This window comes from Diospyros lotus, chromosome 1 (assembly GCF_014633365.1).
Source record: "Diospyros lotus cultivar Yz01 chromosome 1, ASM1463336v1, whole genome shotgun sequence".
Taxonomy (NCBI): domain Eukaryota; kingdom Viridiplantae; phylum Streptophyta; class Magnoliopsida; order Ericales; family Ebenaceae; genus Diospyros; species Diospyros lotus.
Window position 1 is genome coordinate 47,330,977 of NC_068338.1, and position 22,235 is coordinate 47,353,211.

Here is a 22,235-nt window from a genome sequence, read left to right on the forward strand (position 1 = left end):
TGCTTGACAATAGAATAGACAAGTTGTTGCTTGAATTTCCGACAGTAGTATATTATAATATATTAAAATCAATAACTGATCAGATCATTAATGAATAGGAATGCAAAAGGGCAAAATTTTTGGTGCGATCATAAAATTACTTTTTTGTTGTTGTATGAAAATTTGTGCGATTTTGCTATTCCATTTTTGTTACATCTACCATTATCTTTGGTGAAATTAGTAGCAATTTTTTTCCTTAGTAACAGGTTATTGTTATTAAGATATTAAAAAAAATACAACATTATTATTCATCGTTAGCTTCGGCAATCTAAGAGATCTCATCCCCCGATCTTGGTTATTTTCAATTGTTGTAGTAATATATTAGATCTAAATTGTTGTTACAAGGGAGAGGTGTGTCCCTTTAAAATGATAATTCAAAGTAATACTATTTTGTGAATGGGCTTGTCAATGCTATCGTTGTTTCAAAGGATTTCCAGTTCTCATAAATAACTGGTTGTTTCAAAGGATTTCATGTTCTCATAAATAACTTTGATGATGATATTAATAAATCACCAATAAATTTATATATTTAGGTAGTATTTGTTAATTAAAATATGAATTAAAAAAAAGAGAGATTTGTAAAGCATCATAATTCATAGATAAAAGTATTTTCTGTTGTGTTTATTAAATTTATCTGACAATCTATAAAAATGAAATCACGTAATTTCTTATTTGTTATTTTATAAATGATTTTATTTTAAAGAAAAATAAATAAATTTATTGAGAATTTGATAGATAAGAAAATGATTTATATGCTCAATATCTCATAAAAGTGCAATCATCGATGCATTTAAAAAATTATAACAAACAGTCTAATATAAATTTTAAAATATTTTATAGTTTTATTTTGATATTTTAATTTGAAAAATATTTTAATTTTATTTTAATATAATATTATTTTAATAAATACTATTTAATTAGAAGGTTTGAAACCTAATGTTTTATGTTTGCCTTCACGTGTAATGTGATAAGGTTCTCTTATAACTAAGAATTATTAATAATTTTTGTACCATGAAAAACATGCATTCTAATAATCAAGTCACTAGATAAGTAAGGAATAAAAGTTAGTTGTGAAAAAAAATAACAAAGGATACCAAAAGATGAAAATTAGAGGGTTGAAGAAGATAAAGAAGAAAATGATGCGAAAAATGGAAATCCCCTTTTAAGTCCATTTTTTGGGTATTTATAAGCATTAATACTTCTGATTTTGGAACATTTATTTTGTTAAGGAATATAATTAGTGTTTGTGGTCATTGGTTTGTTAGTAACATCATTATCCATTCATCTAATTTGTTATATATGTTATCAAAGGTGGTCCAATTAGGCAGAGATTACCCATAATACGTTCTTAAGTTTATATACAACACATTTGATTTAAGTATGATAAATTAATAATATTATGATGATAACCTAAATTTATGTATAGTTTAATTCACCAACATAAAATTATTTAATTTTTCATAATAGATTAATCTCGTCATAATTTTTAATAAAGATTATGCAGTTATTATTCATTTATTTTTTTATAATAAATGAATCTTGTCGTAATTCTCAATAAAGATTATATAATTATTACCAAAATACTTTTAGATAACCAAACACAATTTATTTGAAGATTATTATTATTTTTTCATGTAACTTAATACAAATTAATACCATATTCATACATTTTACAAATCAAATAAGTCACATTATTTTATCTCAAACAATATCTTATATTTTAAACGCATTTTAATAATATTTAATTTCATGACTAATTTATCTTATTGCAAATAAATAAAATGCTGACACGGTTTGCCACGTAAACCTTTTTAGTTTTGTTTGATTATTTTAATTTTCTATCTAAAATTTGAGCTTCCCAATCACAATAGGTTTTTATTATATATTTATTCATTCAAATAGAAACCAGTAGAACTATTTAAAAAAATTAGAAAAATATATTCAACCTCAAATGGAAGCGAGCATCTCATTTTCCTAATTAATTTGATAATTTCCCGCCGCTCTTTTGGTCCGGATGACGTGTCACGCTCTCGGATAAATAGATCGAGAGCGCCAGTTTTATTCACAGATCAATCCGTTGCGTTTCCATAAGCTCTCCCCATAGCCAAGTTTCAAATTGTGAACAACAATGCGAACTCGATTTCTGAGCATCGACTACAATGCCGCTCCAATCCAATCCCTCGGAACCCTAGACTTCCTCCGCTTCCCACTGCCTCACCTTCCTCCTTCCGTCCTCGCCACCACCGCCGAAGACATCCGCTATTGCTTCGAAGACGTGGCCGCTCTGAGCGCCTCTCTCGAAATCCCGACGTTTCCGATTGATGCCGCTCTCTCCAAGTTTTTTTCCGACGTTCTTCCCGGCTTCATCGATGTTGAAGCTTCGGAGTTTGCGAACACTCGTTCATGCTCTGGAGAAGATCATCTCGATCAGCCGAGAAACTTTGGTCCTCGAAGCTGTGTGGATATTCAAGACACGAAGGTAAATTTCCATCGATATATGAGATTAAATTCACTTTAGAATTTCTTATTGCATCATTTTACGTTCCATCTTGAACTTCTTACTTTTCATCCACTTTTGTCATCATTGGCTTTTCCACTAAGTCGTCAAAGCTGAGGTAATTCAAGTTGCGGATGTAAGTTGCCACGGATGTTTAATGGAATTCATGAATCGCTCCTTTTACTGCATTTTCTTTTTTCACATCGAACGGCGTTCTTGTCGCCTGTTTGTTTTTCACATTGTTCCATAAAATTTTGTAATGATGAGAACTGAGAAGACATTTTAGTTTTTTAAGCTCTGAGGTTGATCAATAATAGTTCTACCAAATTTAGGATATTTTTGTTTAAATCACGAGCAATATAATAGTAGTGAATAGTTAATGATCTTATATGTTCATCAACATTTTAGTGTTTACCCTCTTTTCTTTTTTTCTTTTTTTTGTGTGGCCTGGCCTTCAAATCAGCCATTATAAGTTGATTTTAACTGAAATTGTGGAAGGAGTTTCAGTTCTGGAAGTAATAGAATTTGAATTTGAGATGTTATTTAAGTTGCTCTTAATAGAAAACGTGGAAGGAATTCAGTTCTGATTGATTGCTGGTTTTGCTTTCTCCTTAGTTAACTCCTTTTCACTCATTCACTTGATCAGCCCTTCCCCACCCTCCTCCCCTGTGCTTTAGAATATAAACCAATGATAGATCATGGATTGACATCTTGGTTGTGGTAGTATTGCAGATCAATTTATACTGTTCGAATTTTCCTCTTTCTTGAGCAACTTAATAAAGAGGTTCTACAAGTCTTTGTGTCCTTAAGGTATCCTTAAGTGTCCTTGCCTTTCTTGTTCTCCATAATCTTTTCTCAGGAGAAAATGACTTGGAGATGAGCACATGAAATTTTTGTCTGAACGTTGATCTAATCATCCTAGCAACTCAGTAATTTACTAATTTATCAGGGAACTCTTTTTAATGAAGTATCTTCAAGATTCTTTGTAGTGTTAGCTTGCAGGAAGAAATTGAGTTTCTGTATGAAAAGAAGAAAATGGAGTCTGAGGAATATTGGATATGGAGGTTGAATCCCCAGAAGTGTTGCATGCTTGCAGTTGGGACTGTTAGCATTGTTTTTCTAGATGTAGTTTATTTACTCAATACAATCAGGTTTATTTCATTGCAGGAGAAAGATGATTCCCTTTTTGATGGTGGGGCAGAAAATGATTGCGAAGCAGTAGAGTTTGAAATGATAGAGATTGAACTATCCCTGGTGAGAATGTCATACTAAACAACTGGGCTTTGTTAAAGTTAGGTTCTATATATTCCATGTGTATAGGTCACCTATGCATTGTATTCTATAAAGTTTCTTATGTATTCTCTTGTATGATTCTTCAAGGAAAATGCTTTCTTCTTCGAAGAAGAGAAGATGCAGCCTTTCATTGAAGTTCTCAAGGCTGATAATAATATTATGGTAAATTTTTTACTATTCCTGTTATCTTCTATATAAGTCACATGCTTGCATTTGTGTGCAATCAACATCTATTGACTTGCCAAGGAACTGCTTGCGTGAGAGGAAGAAGGGCAACCCAGACGTGATGAAACTTGTACGTGGTCATTTCTAATATCTATTAGCAATTGGGCAAGTACATATTAAAAAGATTATTGTAGTTTGACTTCATATTTTCTTCATATTATCTAGGAAAGTTCAGCAAACTTGGTTAGATCCACTTAGTTTGGAAACTTACAACCTTCAGGGGTTGTTTAGTCGTGGATTTTTTTTTTTTCCCAGTTTTCTATCTTTAATTTTCTATAAAATCTCTAGTTTTCATTTTCTATAGAAAATATGAAAAATGCATTCAAAAAGGAGAGGAATAGAGAAGTTTTTTCGTGCAATTGTAACTTGTTTATATAAGGAGATAGAGATGATTTGGGAAAAATCTTATGGATAACTGCATTTTACAAATCTCCAAATTAGTAAGGAAAATTTGGAAAATTCATTTTAGAGTTTTCTAATTTAACTGTGCTTTTCAAATCTCCATTTTTTGTTTAGAAAAGTTTTGTATTTGAACAAGTTTTATAGTTTTCCATTTTCTGTAGAGTACTTTTCTGGAAAACTGGGGCTGTTTCTACAACTGAACAACCTCTATCAACTCTTGAAAACTGTTAGTTCCATTTCTCAAGCACTCAACTATCAGCCCTTGATTCTTGATCTCTCTTTTCTTTGTCTCATTACACATGGCCATGTTACAAATCTTCAGGTTAATTCTTAAGAGAAGCCAGTCATATATTATTTCTCATTGTAAAGTATAAGTTGCGAGGTATTGCATTGGATGGTGGAAAGTATTAGACATTAATTAGTTCACTGATTGGACTTGTACGACTTAGCACTAATGGACTATTAAGAGATCATTCTTTTATCACAAGGATCGATCTGTGTAGACACTGCTTTTTGGTGTTTTTGTATCCTTAACTGTGAAAAGAGGCATTAAAACCTGGTTGTGGTCCTCTTCCATTTATTTTCTCCTCATTTTTAGGTAGAGGTCTTAAAACAAATACACGGACATTATTTTTTATTCTAAAAGCTGAAAGTCTTAACTATTTTCCAATGCTTACATAAAGTTCCTTGCTAACATCATGTTTTGCACTAACAACTCCAATATCCTTCACTTGGCTGGATGGTGTAGCAAGAAACCCTCCAGCAGTATCTAAATGTCAATTTGGTTCAAAAAAACTTGGTAGTGACACTGCACATGGCTATGCAGTGTTTCATCAGACCCTAAACAAGTTAGTTTGATAGTGACTGTTGTCCTACCTTGCAGGACATGCTTGATCCTGTTCTTATGCCTCCGTATCTCAAGATTCTGGAATCATGTTGTTCAGTTGATGACATTGTGCCAGAGTATTGTATGGCGGAGGAGACTCTTCAGTTGGATAGTGCTGGTTCTGCAGAGGACCGAGTTATCCTCTTCCCACTTTTAGAAGTGGATGATATTAGTTTGGGAATTCTGACTGGCATATCAATGGAGGAGGAACTTCTATTTCTAGAAAATATTGAACCCCAAGCATACCCACAAAGACAGGGAATAATAACTGATGGCAAGGAGTTTTTCGGTTATTTGGACATAGACATCTTTGAGTATCTTGCAGATCATTGTCTATCCAACCACTGTGTTGAAGCTGAGTCAGCTTGCTCAAGCTTCTCTATGGAAAAGGATCTAATTAGCATTATTGAACTCTCACATAAAGGTAATTCTGAATTTCAACTGGGGATGTCAGAGGGTAAATCTATCTGGCCGGGGATCATTAATTTTGAGGAAATCCAGTTCCTTAATTTTGACCCCTACCAATTTCTGGATGTCTTCTATGAATCTACTACTGTCTCCGAGGCAGATACATGTGAACCGATGTTTGTAGAAGATTCAAAAGTTTCAAATTTTAATGAATTGGTTGTTAGTCTGGAGCTAACTCTGGTAGATGAGACATTTAAATCGTTGCCTGTTCCTATTCTTTCTGACCATGATAAGATAAGGTCGCTGTCTATGTTTGTTGATGAAATATTAGCTGCTTTAAGGCCGCAGCCTCCTTCTGTGTCTGATGGCATATATTTGGACTGGCATTATCTGGGTGAAGATTATAGGAACTGTGACAAGTGCTCCTCTTGTTGGAGACGGGTGCTGGATATAAATAATTACGATATTGATTCTGATCCGAAATCTATTAATGATGGGATGTGGATTTTTGACTTTGTTTTCTCTGGTAATACACCCAATGGGACAGATGGTGAGGATGGCAAGGAAATGTTGCCGTCTGGCAGCATTTCACCAGTACAAATGGACTTGAATGACCTTGCTTCAAGTCAGTCGTTGAATGATGGAAATGGAGAAGTCCTATCTGACATCAATGCCAAGAGAATTCCTACTTTAATTGAATCGATAACACCATTTAATGATCTAAATTTTTTCTTAAATCCACGGGAGGCAGCTGCAGGAGGAAGTTCAAAACATGCATCCAAGGCATTTGATGGTGACACCATATTTCCTGCAGTTTCATCTACTAACAAAATTGTGCCATGTGCTACACCGCAGCACTGGGAGTTTAGGTTGCACGAAATTAAGTTGTCTGATGATATTCTGGAACTCATTGATAACTTCAAAAAGAGCTATTTAGCCCTTTTTAGCAGTGGCACGGTGCTGGCAAAGACACAACACTCAAGTTGTGCTATGGATGATACCATATTACTTGGTCTTCCAACAGAAAAGCTGATGGATTGCATCATGAAAACAAATGCCACTTTGGATCATGGCGATGATAATGTCGTGACAATAATAACACTGTGCATAATTAAACAGATGGCTTGGTATTTATGTTATTATGGTATCCATACAACTTACCAGTATATGGATAAACTGTGTAGAAGATTTGATTGCTTGAAATTCAAATTAAATTTTATCCAGACGTTGATTGAAGATATGCATGAGAAGGTAGAGACAGATATAACTATATCTCATCCATCACTGTCTGTCATCCAGTCTATCCTTCAGTCCAACATTAACAACAATGGTTTCAAAGTACTGATTGTGGCTGATCAAGTTTTCTGGTGGCAATTGAAGATGCTGTTAACTTCCATGCGGATATCTTATAATGACCAACTATATTTTTTCCAGCATGCAAGCGAACATGAGATGCATTGCAACAATGATTTTGTAGACAAAGCAGATGTCCTGCTTCATTCAGATTGCTGTTTAATATCCAATGAGTAAGTTCTCAGGCTGCTAAGATGTACTTTCTGGTGAAATATTACTTGTAATATAAATATTTGATCTGCAAATAAAACCTGTTGCTCGATAATATACTGACATATAATTTTGGGAATAATAGTTGTAGTTTACTAGTCCTACTAGTCCCAGACTCCCAGTTTATTCTTATCTAGTTCTGCAGTTCAATATATGGGCATATACTTCTCAATTTTGCGCTGAGAATAAAGTTCAATGCTAGGAACTACATCTAACAATAGAAAACAGTTAAGGATGAACTTGTCAGCTTCTCAATTGATATTCTGCACAGTGTTGGGGTTCAGAGTTCTACCCAAGCTAGATTCAAAAGGAGAGGAAAAGAAAAAACAATATTTTGGATATTTATTTCCGCAGTATGCCATGACTCTGGTATGTTCTAGTGTAGTTTCTTATCATCAGTCAAAATGCAATCCTCTATATTTGATTCAAGCAATAAAAGAAGAAGTTATAAGAATCTTCTAAACTGATGCTGCATAGATGCTCCTCGGTAGTTAAATTCAATTTTCCTTGTGTCCTTATGTTAATGACTTACTGTATTACCTTAATTAAAAACGAATAACTATACCAGAAAATAAATCTTTGAGTTGCATTACAAAACAACAACAAAATATCAATCCTTAAATCCACTATGTGTGGCTGGCCACATGAATTTGAGCTAGCTAGTCATTTCTATCTATGGCTTTATCTTTTATAACAACCTTATAACTCATATTGTGCTTAACAGTCTCTCGTCAAGTTTTTCCTACTTTTCCTCTACCTCTTCATTAAATTCTATCTAAAATTTACAAGTATGGAACTTTCTCTTATTCAGAAACATACTTAGCTGTCTGCTACCCTAGATGATGTGTTTTACCAAGACCTAGCTGTTAGCTCTGATTCACTCAAAGGTTTATGTTATAAATAAATAACCAGTAATCATTTGTTGTAAATTATGCATTCATGTTCTCCTCAAAATTAACCAAACATTTTGGCCATTCATAATAGATACTCTTAAATTTTCAGTAGTTTGATTTCAAGCTGATACAAATGACCGTACTATTAATATTTTGAAAAAAACTTGTAGGAGTGTTTATTCCTCTCTTTTTACGAGTGAACACATTTTCTTGAGTTTATTTCTCCAAACATGTCACATAACAGATAATGAAACATGTTTTTGAAAACCAAAACATGCAGAACCACCAATTATACAGTAACATGTTTCCTTAAGCATAAGGATTATAATCATGCTTCACACTGGTTGGCAATCAAAGCAGTTAATTCAAATAGGGCCTTTTGCACTTGGATATTCATTCTGTAACTCAGAATACGTTATAATACAGTTTCCAGAGGATTTTATTCCTTTCTATTTTTAATATTTTTTTATCAAGCTTTAAAGCAGCCTGTAATACTTCCTCCAATTTATCTTCAAGGAACATTTCTGCATCATTTCCCTTTGAAAAATTCAGCATTATCTTGGAATATGGAGGTTCATGTGGCCAATCTAGAGTATCTACAATTTCCCCAAAAGTCAGCTTCCCTGGTCTTCATTTCCTCAAGCTGATACTGGAGGAGGCTAGTGCTTCCAAAGCTCTTTGTGACGGTGTTGACATGCCCCAGAATGTTGGATTTATGAAGGCAAGTTCCTTTCCTTCATAATGTGTGCTAGCTGTTGCTTCTCTTGATTGAAATTGGCATGGCTGTCAGCTGAATAACTCTTCTTATGTTGTTTTGACAAAAAAACATGACATTTAATGCAAAACAGGTTAGATCATAGTGGGACATGCATGTGCTGTGTGATACCACCAAAACCACTACCACAAAAAATTTCTTCAAGTTATGATTCTAGTTCTGTTTGAAAAGTAATGGGTTTGATAAGTTCTTTTAGTAATTCAGCTTAAATGAGTATTTCCCTAACAGCTTTGATCCTTTTTGTCCTTTTTCCTCTATCAATGGCCATAAATTTGAGTAAACTGCTAGTAGTATGTTTGTTTGTATTCTTATAAAGTACAATGCATTCTAGACTTTGAGTGCATGCTAATTGAATTCTAGGCAACTGAATAAACTAGCAAATGTAAAATTAACATTGAGAAATACAGGGAAGTAGAATTTCCATACCATTCTGCTATACCTCTTGTTCTCCACTTCCACTTTGTAAGTTGCCATTGCTTTTGTGGACTACCCTATTCTTTACTAGATAACATGGTCAAAAGCTTAAGATGAATTTGCACGGTGTTGTTCTCAAAGAATTAGACCAAATAACTTATCTGATCTTACACTTGAAAGTACCAATGTAACAATGGAACCCAGATAATGTTGACACAAACTTTTACTAGTTTGAGATAAAAGAAGTAACTATAAAGCAGGTCAATGTTTGCTAGGAAAAGTGTTGAGGACCTGTTGGTAGCTTGGGGATAAATATGGTGATAGCTTTGCTACTGTATTCCACTGAGAGGAGTGACCTTTAATTTTAATCTCTCTCTCTCTCCTTGATAAAAAGGGATAAGGAGGGGACATGCAGGTAACTCTACTACATGAGCAACTCCCATCCTTTCCAAACCTGCGGGATGCTTCTTCATTCTGTGGGACTTGCAGTTTTCATGCGATGGCCATCTTATTTATATGTTACATTTCATTTTTTCATAGTTACATAATAGTCAGTGGCAATCACGTTAAAACTTTATACTATCCTGGAATTTAACTGTATGCTAGGAAGGTGATTGCTAAACTAACCTGGTACTTTTGTAACTAGCAGAAGTTGGAAGAACTGTTAAATCTCGTACCTTGTGAGAATAAATATGATTTGGGATCTCCAAGAGCTGCAGATCAAGCAGAAGCTTTCTGTATGCCTTTGCCAATCCCATGTATATCCTTGGCTATGGGACGGGAGCAAATTCCTGTCAAGATGCCTTCCTTTCCAGATATGGTTGTCATAGTTAACACGCAGAATTTTGATAAAGAAATGATAATTTCCAGGAGAAGCACATACCAAAAAATTCTTGAAATGGAGAAACAAGGAGCACAAGTTGTGGAGCGTGATCTAAAACTGCCTGTGGATGTTATAATTAGTAGTGCAATTTGCTTGGTTTGGTATGATTGCCGAAACATTAGAAAGAAAGCAACTCCTCCTGATGACGGTTCTTCAAGCTTACCCTTGTGGATTGAAAATATTGCTGCCAATATCTTAACCTCCCTGAGTTTTACTTTCAGCTCCTGCATTCTGGTATGCTTTCCATGTCTCTGATTCCAGCTATTTTAAGATTTGTCTCATAACTGATTGTAACTAGACCAAATATAGCTTCTCTGGAAAAATACACAAGCATATGTATTTTGTGAAATCTCTGGTAGGATTTCCTTCTGGAAAAATTATAGATTTAATTTTTTTTGCCTTTTTATAATGTTGCTTTCTTGCATCATGCTTGCAATTCTTTTTCAGCAGGGGGGACAACCTCTTCATTAATTTATAGGTACTTTCACCAAGGATTCCTTTTGTTGCATGTGTTTTAAGATGCAATAATAAATTTAACAGGGAGGGCGACCTCTCTGTTAATATCATTGGCACTTCCAGGAAGTTACTGGACTTCCTCTTGTTGCATGTTCTTTATGATGCAATATAAATTAAGATGTAAGCCAATTGTTAGTCACTTCGAAGAGTCACTGCAATGTCTATAATTTTCTCCTTAGGTCTTTGAGGGTGAAAGCCGTTTTCTTGCTGCTATAATGGAATCATCAGATGAACTGTATGCCGCCGCCGCTAGCTTGAGAGTTGAACTGCAAATCTTTTGTTCATATTCACCTGAATTGACTGACGAGATAATATTGAACTGTGTTAAAAGTGCTGCCAAATTAACTAGACAGGCTTACCCAAAAATGCCCGAATCAGAAACTCTTGCAGAGTCCTTCCTTACGACATTTCCTTCTATTAATCCTCTCTCAGCTCATGCAATACTGGCTTCGATAGGCAGTCTTGCTGAGTTTCTTGAGTGGTCACATGAGAACAGGATTTGTGCACTCCAGAAATATCATGTTTCAGAAGAAAGTATAGCTTTATTTAGTAGTTTGTGCAGATACGGGGAGCGTGAGGACTCTAGATCTGCAATGACTGATTGCTCTTCTTCTGTTTCTTCTGCTCACGAGTCAGAAAATTGTTACCGCAATACTATCTCCACAAGAAAGAAAGCAAAGTACATTAGCAATCCTCACAAAATTGATGTGCCTATGGATGGGTTATTTCATTTTGACATGCCAAAACAATTTCCTGATGGCAGCCTCAATGATCAAAGATTTTCCAAGCAACATGATACTTGGATACGTACTGGTGATGATATATTTGATGACGATGAAAGGCATGGTGTATCTCCCCGTAATAAATTGTTTCGTGAAAGAAGGGGTTCAGGACCTTCAAATGTAGATGCGATGACGAATTCTCCCAATGCGTGCAAGCAGTTCGATTCTCAAAAATCAAGGAGGGATAAGATATCAAATGAGATAGAAGGAACTGGTTGGCGTTTGGATGACGAATTGTTTTCTCCACAAGAGGCATTTGACATGGGTCTGATGAACAAATTGGATTGCCACCTTGACAATAATTCTGTGAATCTGCCAGATGACATGATGGGTGAAGTTGTTGACATTCGTAGTATTTCTTCAGTACGTGAGGACTTCTCTTCTATTGCAAACTCAGCAGACCTCTCATGTTTGGCAATTGAGAGTGAGAAGGATCTTGCATCAGGGAACTTCAGAGCTGCAAGAAAGTTGTCATCCAAAAGTAGTTTCATTCCTGATTTTCCCACTTCTGCTGAGATTAGTGTTGACTCCAACGTTCATGTTTCTGTAAGAGATGTAGGGCAAAGTTGGAGGGAAAGAATTAATAGACGTCCAAATGCTGATTTCCTCAAGAATAAATTGCCTGTAAAGGACCAAGACAAGCTTTTGAAGGAGGGTTCAGCTTGGAAAACTGCGAAAAATTTCCCCCGTCTATCACCTCGGGACAAGGATAGGCAACAGCATGGTGAAACAGCCCTCTTCAAAGCTGTTCACTCTGCTAAGCAACAGCAAGGATCACCTTGGACAATAGAATTCCTTAACAGAATAAGGGAAAAAAGCAGATTGCTCCACCAGTCCCTTCCACGTGACATATCACCCCGTTGTTTTTCATATCCTGGTAATATGTCAAAGGTTGCTAAGAGAAAAAGTCCGTCGATTCTTGACTTCTATAGGTATCAAGGGGGATGCACTCCTAGGAAAGTTACTGAACAGAAGAGGCAAAGGCGATCTACACAACCGTCAACTTCATCCAAGAATGAGAGGACTTCAGCATCCTTTCTACCAACTTGGACTCCAGCTGATAAGAGAGCTAGACAGGTGTGTAAAATTCTATTTTCTGTGTTAGGAATTTCTACTGTTATTCCATGCAGCTTACATTGAATTAACTGCAGAAACTGTCCTTTTCAACTGGTGGTGGAGGAGGCCAAAGTAAGCTGGTCTGGAGTGATAATGATGCTCAGCTTATGGATAGAAGATTTTACCAGTGACCTTGAAATAGCATGAATTTTGGCATCCACATGTATGAATCCAGGATCATTTTATTATTATTATTGCATGTTGATTCTTAAATATAAAAGCAACTAAAAACTGTATAGCATCATCAGTTGATTCGATCCTATCCTGATTAAATTGTGGTTTCTCTATGCAGATTGGGCAATGCTGAATGATTTGTTTACCAACGCATGGGCTGTGACAACATCTATTTGCAGCATCCATGCACTTCGCTTGTTGGTAATCTCTAACAGGACATTTCTTCCATTTAAGCAATTTTCTTCAACAAACAACCAAGCCTTAATCCTACTTTGAACAATTTTCTCTTGGTGAAAAATTGAAAAGACACTATTTATTGCTATGGCAAAAAAAATTATAACTGAAGTCTGATTTTCTACAACCAAATGAAATGATTGACATTGAGCTTTGACTTCCTATTGAAACATCTCTCTATCAAGGAATCTTCCTGCGTTCTAAATTTATAAATTGATATATCTATTAATCAATTCAATATTATGTATACAGGTAATCTGCTTAAATTCAAAACATTTGAAAGTGTGTCTTTTCTTTTCATCTTTTAGATTTTTCTTTAGATCCTATGGCCTATATTATGCCTTTCTTTGCAACATTGAACTAAATTTTGTAACATGAATACTGAATTAATCTTACTGTCATAAGTTAGACACAAAAGTCTCTTTGATGAAATGATATTTACTTTTGGCTTGGGGAATATGGTTTGCCAATTGAGCCTGTTCTGTTAAATTGATCAATATTTGGATTGTTCTGTGCTTTTCATGCAGAGAGGATGAACAACAAAGATGAGAAAAATGTTATTTCCAATGGGTCACTGACGTAGATAGTATGTTTCTCTGATTGAACTTTGATGTAAACTTCAATCCCAGTGCATGTAAGCTTTGTTTGTTCAGGCTTTTGTCATATCAAAAAATGCTAAGTTCTTGGGTTTGGTACAGTTATTACTAAGTGTCTATCTTAATTTCTATCTCAACAAACTTGAGACACCTCTGAATATCTTTCTTGTACTTTTTTTAGCTTGCCTTCCATATATATATTTGTTCATTACATTAGCTTTTTAATGGCCTCTCTTGCCTTACCAGGTATGAGTGTTCAGTAATTCATTTGTCAAATGTGTAAGATGACAATCATCGGTTGGAGGGAAAGTGGATTCATTCAACTGTTTAGCTGAAGAAATTTCTGTTTGTGTCAAAACATGTTGTACAAATTGGTCCTGGATGTACACAAGCACATAGATGTAACATGTTAATATATTCATTAGGTGTAGAGTCACATTAAACTGAAGCACAACATTCTAAAGGTTTACCTGGTTGTATATTCACACCCTTTGACTTGAGTCATGTCTACTCCCTAGTTCTGTTCACATGTGCTTCTTATGAGAATTCATCTCTAAAAGCTGTGCTAAGTCATCTGCTACTCTAGTCTCTTGCAAGTCAACAGTGTGAGGCTACCAAGTTACCATCCATTTCAGAGAGTAAAATAGGGATTTTTGTATTGAACAATATCCACCAAGTGGATATCATGTAGCTGACCTCAGTGGGATTAAGGCTGGTAATTGTTGTATTAAGAGATATCCAACTGGGCTTCGTTGCTTTGCAGAAGTTATTCTAGGGGTATAATTAAAGTATCTATCAAATACTTCCAATAGAACACTGGGGCTTCAGAAAGTGTGTTTTTCGTGCTGCACCTTGCCTATATGCATGTGACAATAAGCACAAAATTTCTGAAAGCGTCTGTTTTTTAGTCAACGTGTTGCTGTTCTTTGAATTACAATTGCTTGTATGCACTCTAACAAAAAGAATGGCTTTATTAAAAGTCTTGTAGTCAGTTCGAGTGAAAGTTTTTCTGCATATTGTACCCTTAAGTATACGGGGGGTCATGCCTACATGACCTGCATTATCTAGTGAATGTTGGTGGCACATGTCCCACTATTATCTCCAGTTCCTCCGTTATGTCACTGCTCCACCATTGGAGTTTCATACCATGACTCATGATGGGACTTGACAAGTTTACCCTTATCATGAACATGTGGCAGCATGTGATCAGTTTGGGGCACAATGATGTGGTGTCTCAGAGGCACAGAAGACTTTTTCCTCATGGTGACCCATGTCCCTCTGATATTTGATTCTCTGGCATAGTCTCTCCATTGCTTGTTTCGAGTACACACCCCTTTCTCCTCTGTTTTTGACTTTCTATTGCCACTTTCTTTTCGATATTGTAGTTCTCACCCTTTATGGCTCTGGCAGTTATTAGTCAGCCCGTTCCGACTCTTAAATCTTAATAGGGTGTCATATGTCCATCCTCTTTCCCGCCAATCCACAGACAGATTTTTGTCTCTGCAAGTACCTCTCTCCTCTGTTGAAGACTCCTGATTGCCACTTCCTTTAGGGCTCTAGCAAGTTCCTTTAGTCAATGCCCAGAATAAAGGCGGCCATCTTTCGAGCATCTACTTTCGTGCCAATCCAGTGACAAATTTTTGTTTTTGCAAGTGTAATATATATCTGTATTTCTAGCTTATTCACTGTTACTCTGGTGAAACTTTTCCGTAATGCTATTGCTTCTTCCTCTGTGTATCAAAATTCTTCCCCCAGCTCTATTTAGAAAAAGTCTGAATTCACCATACTGAGCTTCTTAATATTTGACTGCCAAGTCCTGAACACTCTCTTTTCGTCAAACTCAAAGGCCTCAAGGTATTTGATTCATCCCATAGTTTTGCATCCCTTATTGCTGAAGGAATTCGCATTCTAGATCTTCTTTTCTTGGACTAGTTTCCAGCATCTCCTGTTTACTGGTTCCTTTTTTTGTTACCCGTTGCATTTTGGGTCCTAGTTTCTAAATACCAATAGAGAAAATCTCTTGCATTTCATTTGTTTTACAGAACTCTTTCGTTTAATCGCTCTTGTTGTTTTACTTAGTAACCCTTTTAATTGAGCCAAGTTATTGATGGACTTTGGAACCTTTTTAGTTTTTTCTAAGAAAGTCTTTTCAACACGTGCAGATCACTAGCCTGTGGATTATTTTCACTTCCAGCTTATCGTACTTATCAAACTTGCAGAAAGCCTCCCGAGTTCCTCATGCAATCACTCCACTGCAATTGAATTGTCCGACTTTCTCAAGGACTCCTCTGTCAGGATGGCCATCTTTTCCTGCTTGATTAGGAACATATTATCCACTCCAGGTAATCTTCAAATCCTTTAGCCTGCTTGTCTACTTCTCTCTCCAAGCTTCATAGCGAATTTCAAAAATCCCATTTGTCAACTTAGATTCAGATAGTTCTAGTGCCTGCTCGATTTCTTTTGCTAACCTCTTAACGGGAAGCTTCAAATATTCTATAATTGTTAGATATGCTTTATTCTTATTTTTCAGTTTTCTCTCTTCTATTTGATTTTGCTTGAAAGGTAGACAAAATGCTGGTTTTCCAGTCTTAAGAAATCATATTTAGGGATGTAAGCGGCCTAATTAACCTCATTTCCATGTTTATTTTGATAAGTTTTCGAATAAGTCTTATACCTCATTTTTGTACTTATTTTCACTTTAAATAAGATTAATTGGAATCTACTTACATCCCTAATCTCATATTCTGTAGTACGTAACCATTTGCATTTTTATTCTTGTTAGTCTTTCCTCCGACCCTTCTCATCTCTAGAAAAAAGACAATCCATCCTTTTTACTCAATGGCGTTGTCATCTTCTGCTTAAACAAGCCTGATTGGCCTCATTATGGTCTGGAAACTTCTTCTGGAGCCTCTTCCCCGTTGTTGCTAGCTTTTTTTTACACTTCAAACCAAAGCATACTAAACTAGTTTAGAACCCCAAGTGTAGAGAAAAGGCAAAATGATAGTTGCCGTATACTTATCTTTTGAGGATTCCTTTAGAAATCAGATCAACTAAAGAAGCTAACCGTGTTGCGCTTGTCTTGCTGAAATGTAAATTGCTTTCGGCTATGGCATCATATCAATTCTCGTTAGTAATTTTTTATTAATGATGAATAGAACAGGTGATGAAAAGTTTGATGTAGACAGGGATACAAACTAAGGCATTTCAATTAAATAACCACTGTTGTTATCTGTCCTTGCAAGCCAAACAAAAATCATTTAACCTTATCTTCTTTGTTTTAAAATCTTTAGCATTGTTGGTCGTAGATTTAACCATATCTTCTTTGTTTTAAAATCTTTAGCATTGTTGGTCACAGGTTTCATTAACTATAAAATAATTTATTTGGGGCAATGTTAAATCATCTTTGGTAATTTTTTTTCCTTTAAAAGAAAAGTCCAACGGGTGGATGGAAACCTAGCTCATTTTCTAGTATTTTTCTTCCTTCTTACTAATGCTACTGTGAATGTTCTTTTTTTTTTTTTTTATTTATTTATTTATGCCCCCGGGGGTAAATAGATAGTTATGTGAATATTTAGTTGTCATAAAGTTATAGCCATTACTATTTTATCAACCAAAGAATAATGATTTGTTATATGAATGAGAGAGATCAATAATTGTGTCAGAGAATTTTATTGTCCACTATTATTTCACCATTCTTGTTTTATAATCTTACAGAACAAATCTCCCTTTCTATTTGTCAACTCCTCTCGTTTGGACAAAGTATTATTGTTTTTACTAAAATTAACTATTTTGTTGTAAGTGCATGTAAGCACCCTCGCCCGGATATCTCAACCACTCGGACTATCTAAACGGAAGCGCCTACGGAAGAGAAAAGAATAAGACACAAGACCAAAAACTACCTTGGCATGCATACACAAAAATAATAACAACGAAAACGAAGCTTAAACACATGCATGCACTACGGGTACCCCGCTATCTTAGCGGTCACATGATAAATAAATAAACACAGACTCTTGTGCTGACATACATGAGACTCGAAGAAAGACCTGGCACAGTATAAAATAATAGAGTAAATCATACTCAGACATTAGAGTTGAAAGGGATTGACAGGATTGCCTGTACACTATACCGACTCTGTCGCTAAAAGTTGACTCCCTTGCCATGGCCCACGCTACCACTACCTGGAATGATGGAAAGTAAAGTGAGTCGAGAGACTCAGCAAGTATAAAGAAAGAAAGGCTGAAGGCTGGATAAATCCAATAAACTCTTCCCAGAATGAACCCCCAGGTACACACAAATCATGAGACGTTACAACACAATAGCATAACATAATAAAAGCCTATACCGGTCCTTGGGGCCCACACAAGACACACAGCACTCAAGTCCCATACTAACCTACTGTTGCCCTGAAAGGTAACATGAATCTCCAACACCCGGCACGCCATCCCGGGTCGGTACTCTCGTCACCCGTCCATGTTGATACTCCCGACACCCGAGCCATAGGCTCCCTTGGAACGGTACTCTTGTCTGAGAACTATATACTATCAGTAGTCATGCAATGCACATAAAAATGCAATGGCGTAGTGAGCATCAACGTGATACACTAGCGCCCATACATCCAGGCATCAGGCTATGCTCCACCTACGTAGTAAACCACACGCGACGCATATGCTTGTGTCAGATGCAACCTAACCATGCTTGTAATATCCTAAAACTAATAAAAGTGTAAATTAAATTTACCTAAATTAAATTTAGTTAATTAATCAATGTGTTATAATTTTGAGTGGCAATGTGCATGTGCGTGGAAGCTGTGGAATGGCCAGTGGCCATGTTTTTCAAAGTGAGCAGAGGAGAGACAGGGGGAGGGTGAGCAGAGAGTGAGAGATAGAGTAAGGGAGAGAGGCCGAGAGAAAGACAGAGAGCGAGCTCGAGAGCTCGAAGGCCAATCGGCCATGGCAGCCGCTGCCATGGCCGACAAGGAACAGCAGCAGCTTGAAGAAGCCGCTGCCATGAGCGACGCAGCAGTAGTAGCAGGGGCAGCGGCCGCTAGGAGAAGAACAGGGGAGAGGAAGAAAGGAAGAAGAGAAGAAGAAGAAGAAGAAGAAGAGAAGAAAAGAAGAAGAAAGAAGGAAAAGAGGAAAGAAGAAAAGAGAAGAGGAATAGCAGGACGCGCAGGAGCAGGGGGAAGAAGAAAAGAAGAAGAAAGGAAAAATAGGAAAAATAATAGGATTTTGGGATTTTTCGACAATGGAAGTGATCAGGTATGTGGGTAAAAATTAGTAGAAGCCTGATATGTTTAAATTATAAATTTTTCGCGATTAAAATTAATTAATTTGGGTCCCGATTGTGTTATTTGCTAGAAAATGATTTAATTTGCATCGGGAGCTCGAAAGAGACAGGAATCAGCCGATTTCAGGCAAGTTCCTAATCCTTTCCTCGTATTCTTTAATTCCCGTGAGAAACCCTATAATTTCTCATATTTTATACCCTCCCTTCGTCTGTTTCGATTCGTTTATTAATTATGGAATTTGGAGTCGTTTGATTTAAATTTAATTTATTAAGCTGGCTTTATTAGCGTGATTTAATTTAAAATAAATATGAGACTCGTTGAGATTTTAATTGCGGTGCGTCTACGTGGGATTTTAGACAGATAAATTATTTATGTTACACGGTAGATTTATTCAATTAAAGCTGCGATTTTATTTATTGCCAGCAAACGTTTTACTTCGCAACGGAAATGCAAGAAAGAGAAGAAACGGTCGTGTAAAGGCAAGCTCCTAACCCTCTCCTCGTGCTTTTTAATTCCCGTGAAACACCTCGTGATTTCCTGTACTTTATTCTCTTCCTTACTCTAATTCGGCTTCTAACCTTATTTGTTATTCTTATTCATTTGTTTTAATTTAAATTAAATCCGAGGCTTCTAGAGTTTTATTCGTTGTGAGCTTATGGGGGTTTGTACCGCCCCCACTCCCTTTGGGAATGATGCCGAACCAGCCTGGGAATTAGGTTCCTAGACGGGCGGATTTATTTATGATTTTATCGGGTTTATTTACAGTTTTTTCTTGGATTTACTTATGATTTGGTTAGAGTTATTGAGCAGTAGGGCAGGGGTCAACCGTTTGGTGACGTTGGGGTAGACTACGGCACGGCCCTGAAGAGGACCGTTGGGCGGACACTCCTAGTCACTGACTGTTGACCGGTGCCAGGCATTGCTGACTAGCTCTGCCGGTATATAATTTACTGCATATTAGATACCTTGTATTACTGTTCATGATTTGATATGCATATGGGTACGGGATGCATGTTGGGATATTCATTTATTGGGTATGCTTAGACACGAACATTCTAGATTGGTTAGGTTGCATCCAGCGTGGCATATGCATGGCGTGTGGTTTACTATGTGGGCGGAGCATGGCCTGATATCTGGATGTATGGGCGCCTTGTATCACGTTGATGCTCACTACGCCATTGCATTTATATGTGCATTGCATGGATACTGGTAGTATTTAGTTCTCGGACGGGAGTACCGTTCCGAGGGAGCCTATGGCTCGGTTGTCGGGAGTACCGACGGATACAGGTGACGGGAGTACCGGCCTGGGACAACGCGCGTAGGTTTGTGGAGATATTTGTTGTCTTTCAGGGCAGCAGCAGGTTGGTATGGGACTTGGGTGCCGTGTGTCTTGTGTGGGTCCCAATGACCGATATGTGCTTTTATTATGTTATACTGCTGTGTTGTAGCGTCTCATGCCTTGTGTGTACCTGAGGGTTTATTTTGGGGAGAGTTTTCTGTTTATGTTCAGCCTTCAGCCTTTCTTTTCTTTATGCTTGCTGAGTCTCTCGACTCACATTACTTTCCATCATTCCAGGTAGTGGCAGCGTGGGCCATGGCAAGGGAGTCAGCTTTAACAGCAGAGTCGGTGTGGTGTACAGGTAGTCTCGTCAATCCTTATCCACTCTGATATCTAAGTAGAATTTACTCTATTATTTCGTACTGTGCCAGGTCTTTTCTCGAGTCTCGTGTGTGTCGGCACAGGAGTTTGTACTCTTTTACTTATGTTGTGACCGTTGTGTTAGCGGAGTACCCGTAGTGCATGCATGTGTTTTTCTTCGCTTCCGTTGCTCTCATCTTTGAGTATGCATGCCGGGGTGGTTTTTGTCTCGTGTTTCATTATTTTTCTCCTCCCGTAGGCGCTCTCGTTCGAGTAGTCCGGGTGGTTGGGGATATCCGGGCGGGGGTGCTTACAATGCTAGAATGTCCGTATCCAAGCATACTCAATAAATGAATATCCCAACATGCAACCCGTATCCATGTGCATATCAAATCATGAACAGTAATATAATGAATTTAATCGTGCAGTAAATCACATACTGGAAGAGCTAATTAGCAGTGCCCGACATCGGTCAATGGCCAGTGACTAGGAGTATCTACCTGATGGTTTACTCAAGGACTGTACAGTAATCTACTCCACGTCACCAAACAGCCGACCCCTACCATACTACTCGATAGCTCTATCCGAATCATAAATAAATTCGAGAAATCCGAAAATAAATCCCCACAACTATGAACCTAGTCCCCAAGTTGGGTTCAGTATCATTCCGAAAGGAATGTGGGCGATACAATCCCTCGTAGGCACTCAACAAGTAAAACTCTAGAAGTTTTGGATTTAATTTAAATTAAAACAAATGAACAATAATTCAACAAATAAGGCTAGGCGCCGAATTAGTGTAAGGGGGAGGATAAAGTATAGAAAATCACGGGGTCTTTCACGGGAATTAAGGAACAAGAGGAGAGGGTTGGGAGCTTGTCTGAAATTAGCTGCTTTCAGCCTCTCTTGTACTCCCGATGCGAATTAAATCATTTCCTAGCAAATAACACAACCGGAACTTAAATTAATTAATTTTAATCGCGTAAATTTTATAATTTAAACATATCACGCTTCTACTAATTTTTACCCACGTACCTGATCACTTTCTATGCCAAAAAATTCTAAAATTCTATTATTTTTTCCTTATTTTTCTTTCCTTTTTTTTTTTGTCTTTTCTTTATTTCCTTTTCTTTCTTCTTCTTCCTCTCTTCTTCTCCTTCCCGCGCCCCTGCTCTTGCGCCTTGCTTCTTCCTTTCCTTCTTTTCCTTTTTTCTTTTTCTTTCTTTTCTTTTTCTTCTTCTCGCGCCAGCTCCCCTGCGCCTGCGTGCGTTGCTGCCATGGCCAACGGCTGCTTTAGCCGCTGCCATAGCCAGCGCCAGCGTCGCCCTCACCGTTCACCGCTGCTCCGCCTTCTCTGGCTCCCCTGGCTGTGGCCACCACAGCCGGCTCCACCGCGACCACTCGCACCTCACGCGGCCGCGCGCTATCGCCTTGCTCGACTGCCATGGCCGAGCTTCACTTGGCAACTTCCATGGCCGAAGCTACACCACGCCTCCCTCCTTCTCTCGATCTCTCTCCTTTTCCTTATCTCTCGCTCTCATGGCTTCTTCTTCACTCGGCCAAACCCCCTCCCCAATCTCTTAGCTTTCCCTATCTGTTTCTTCTCTTCTATT

The 22,235-nt window shown here is 37.1% G+C and overlaps 1 protein-coding gene and 1 long non-coding RNA gene across 3 annotated transcripts; both read left to right on the top strand.

Annotated features, from left to right (window-relative positions):
* Positions 1-2,157: 2,157 nt before the first annotated feature.
* LOC127794102 (protein SHORTAGE IN CHIASMATA 1) lies at positions 2,158-13,805 on the top strand. The gene is made up of 10 exons (XM_052324998.1): positions 2,158-2,518; positions 3,704-3,790; positions 3,917-3,991; positions 5,340-7,276; positions 8,723-8,927; positions 10,042-10,512; positions 10,974-12,653; positions 12,728-12,855; positions 12,985-13,067; positions 13,628-13,805. Exons 1-8 carry the CDS (start codon positions 2,168-2,170, stop codon positions 12,821-12,823), a joined length of 4,902 nt encoding a protein of 1,633 aa, XP_052180958.1. The 5' UTR covers positions 2,158-2,167; the 3' UTR covers positions 12,824-12,855; positions 12,985-13,067; positions 13,628-13,805.
* Positions 13,806-15,026: 1,221 nt separating this feature from the next.
* Positions 15,027-21,699, top strand: LOC127813534 (uncharacterized). 2 transcript variants are annotated; one of them, XR_008026115.1, is made up of 3 exons: positions 15,027-15,550; positions 15,859-16,038; positions 20,563-21,699. It is a non-coding gene; the product is annotated as an uncharacterized LOC127813534 (long non-coding RNA). The 2 variants fall into 2 exon arrangements; XR_008026116.1 differs by lacking the exon at positions 20,563-21,699 and adding an exon at positions 19,410-19,510.
* The last annotated feature ends 536 nt before the right edge of the window (positions 21,700-22,235 follow it).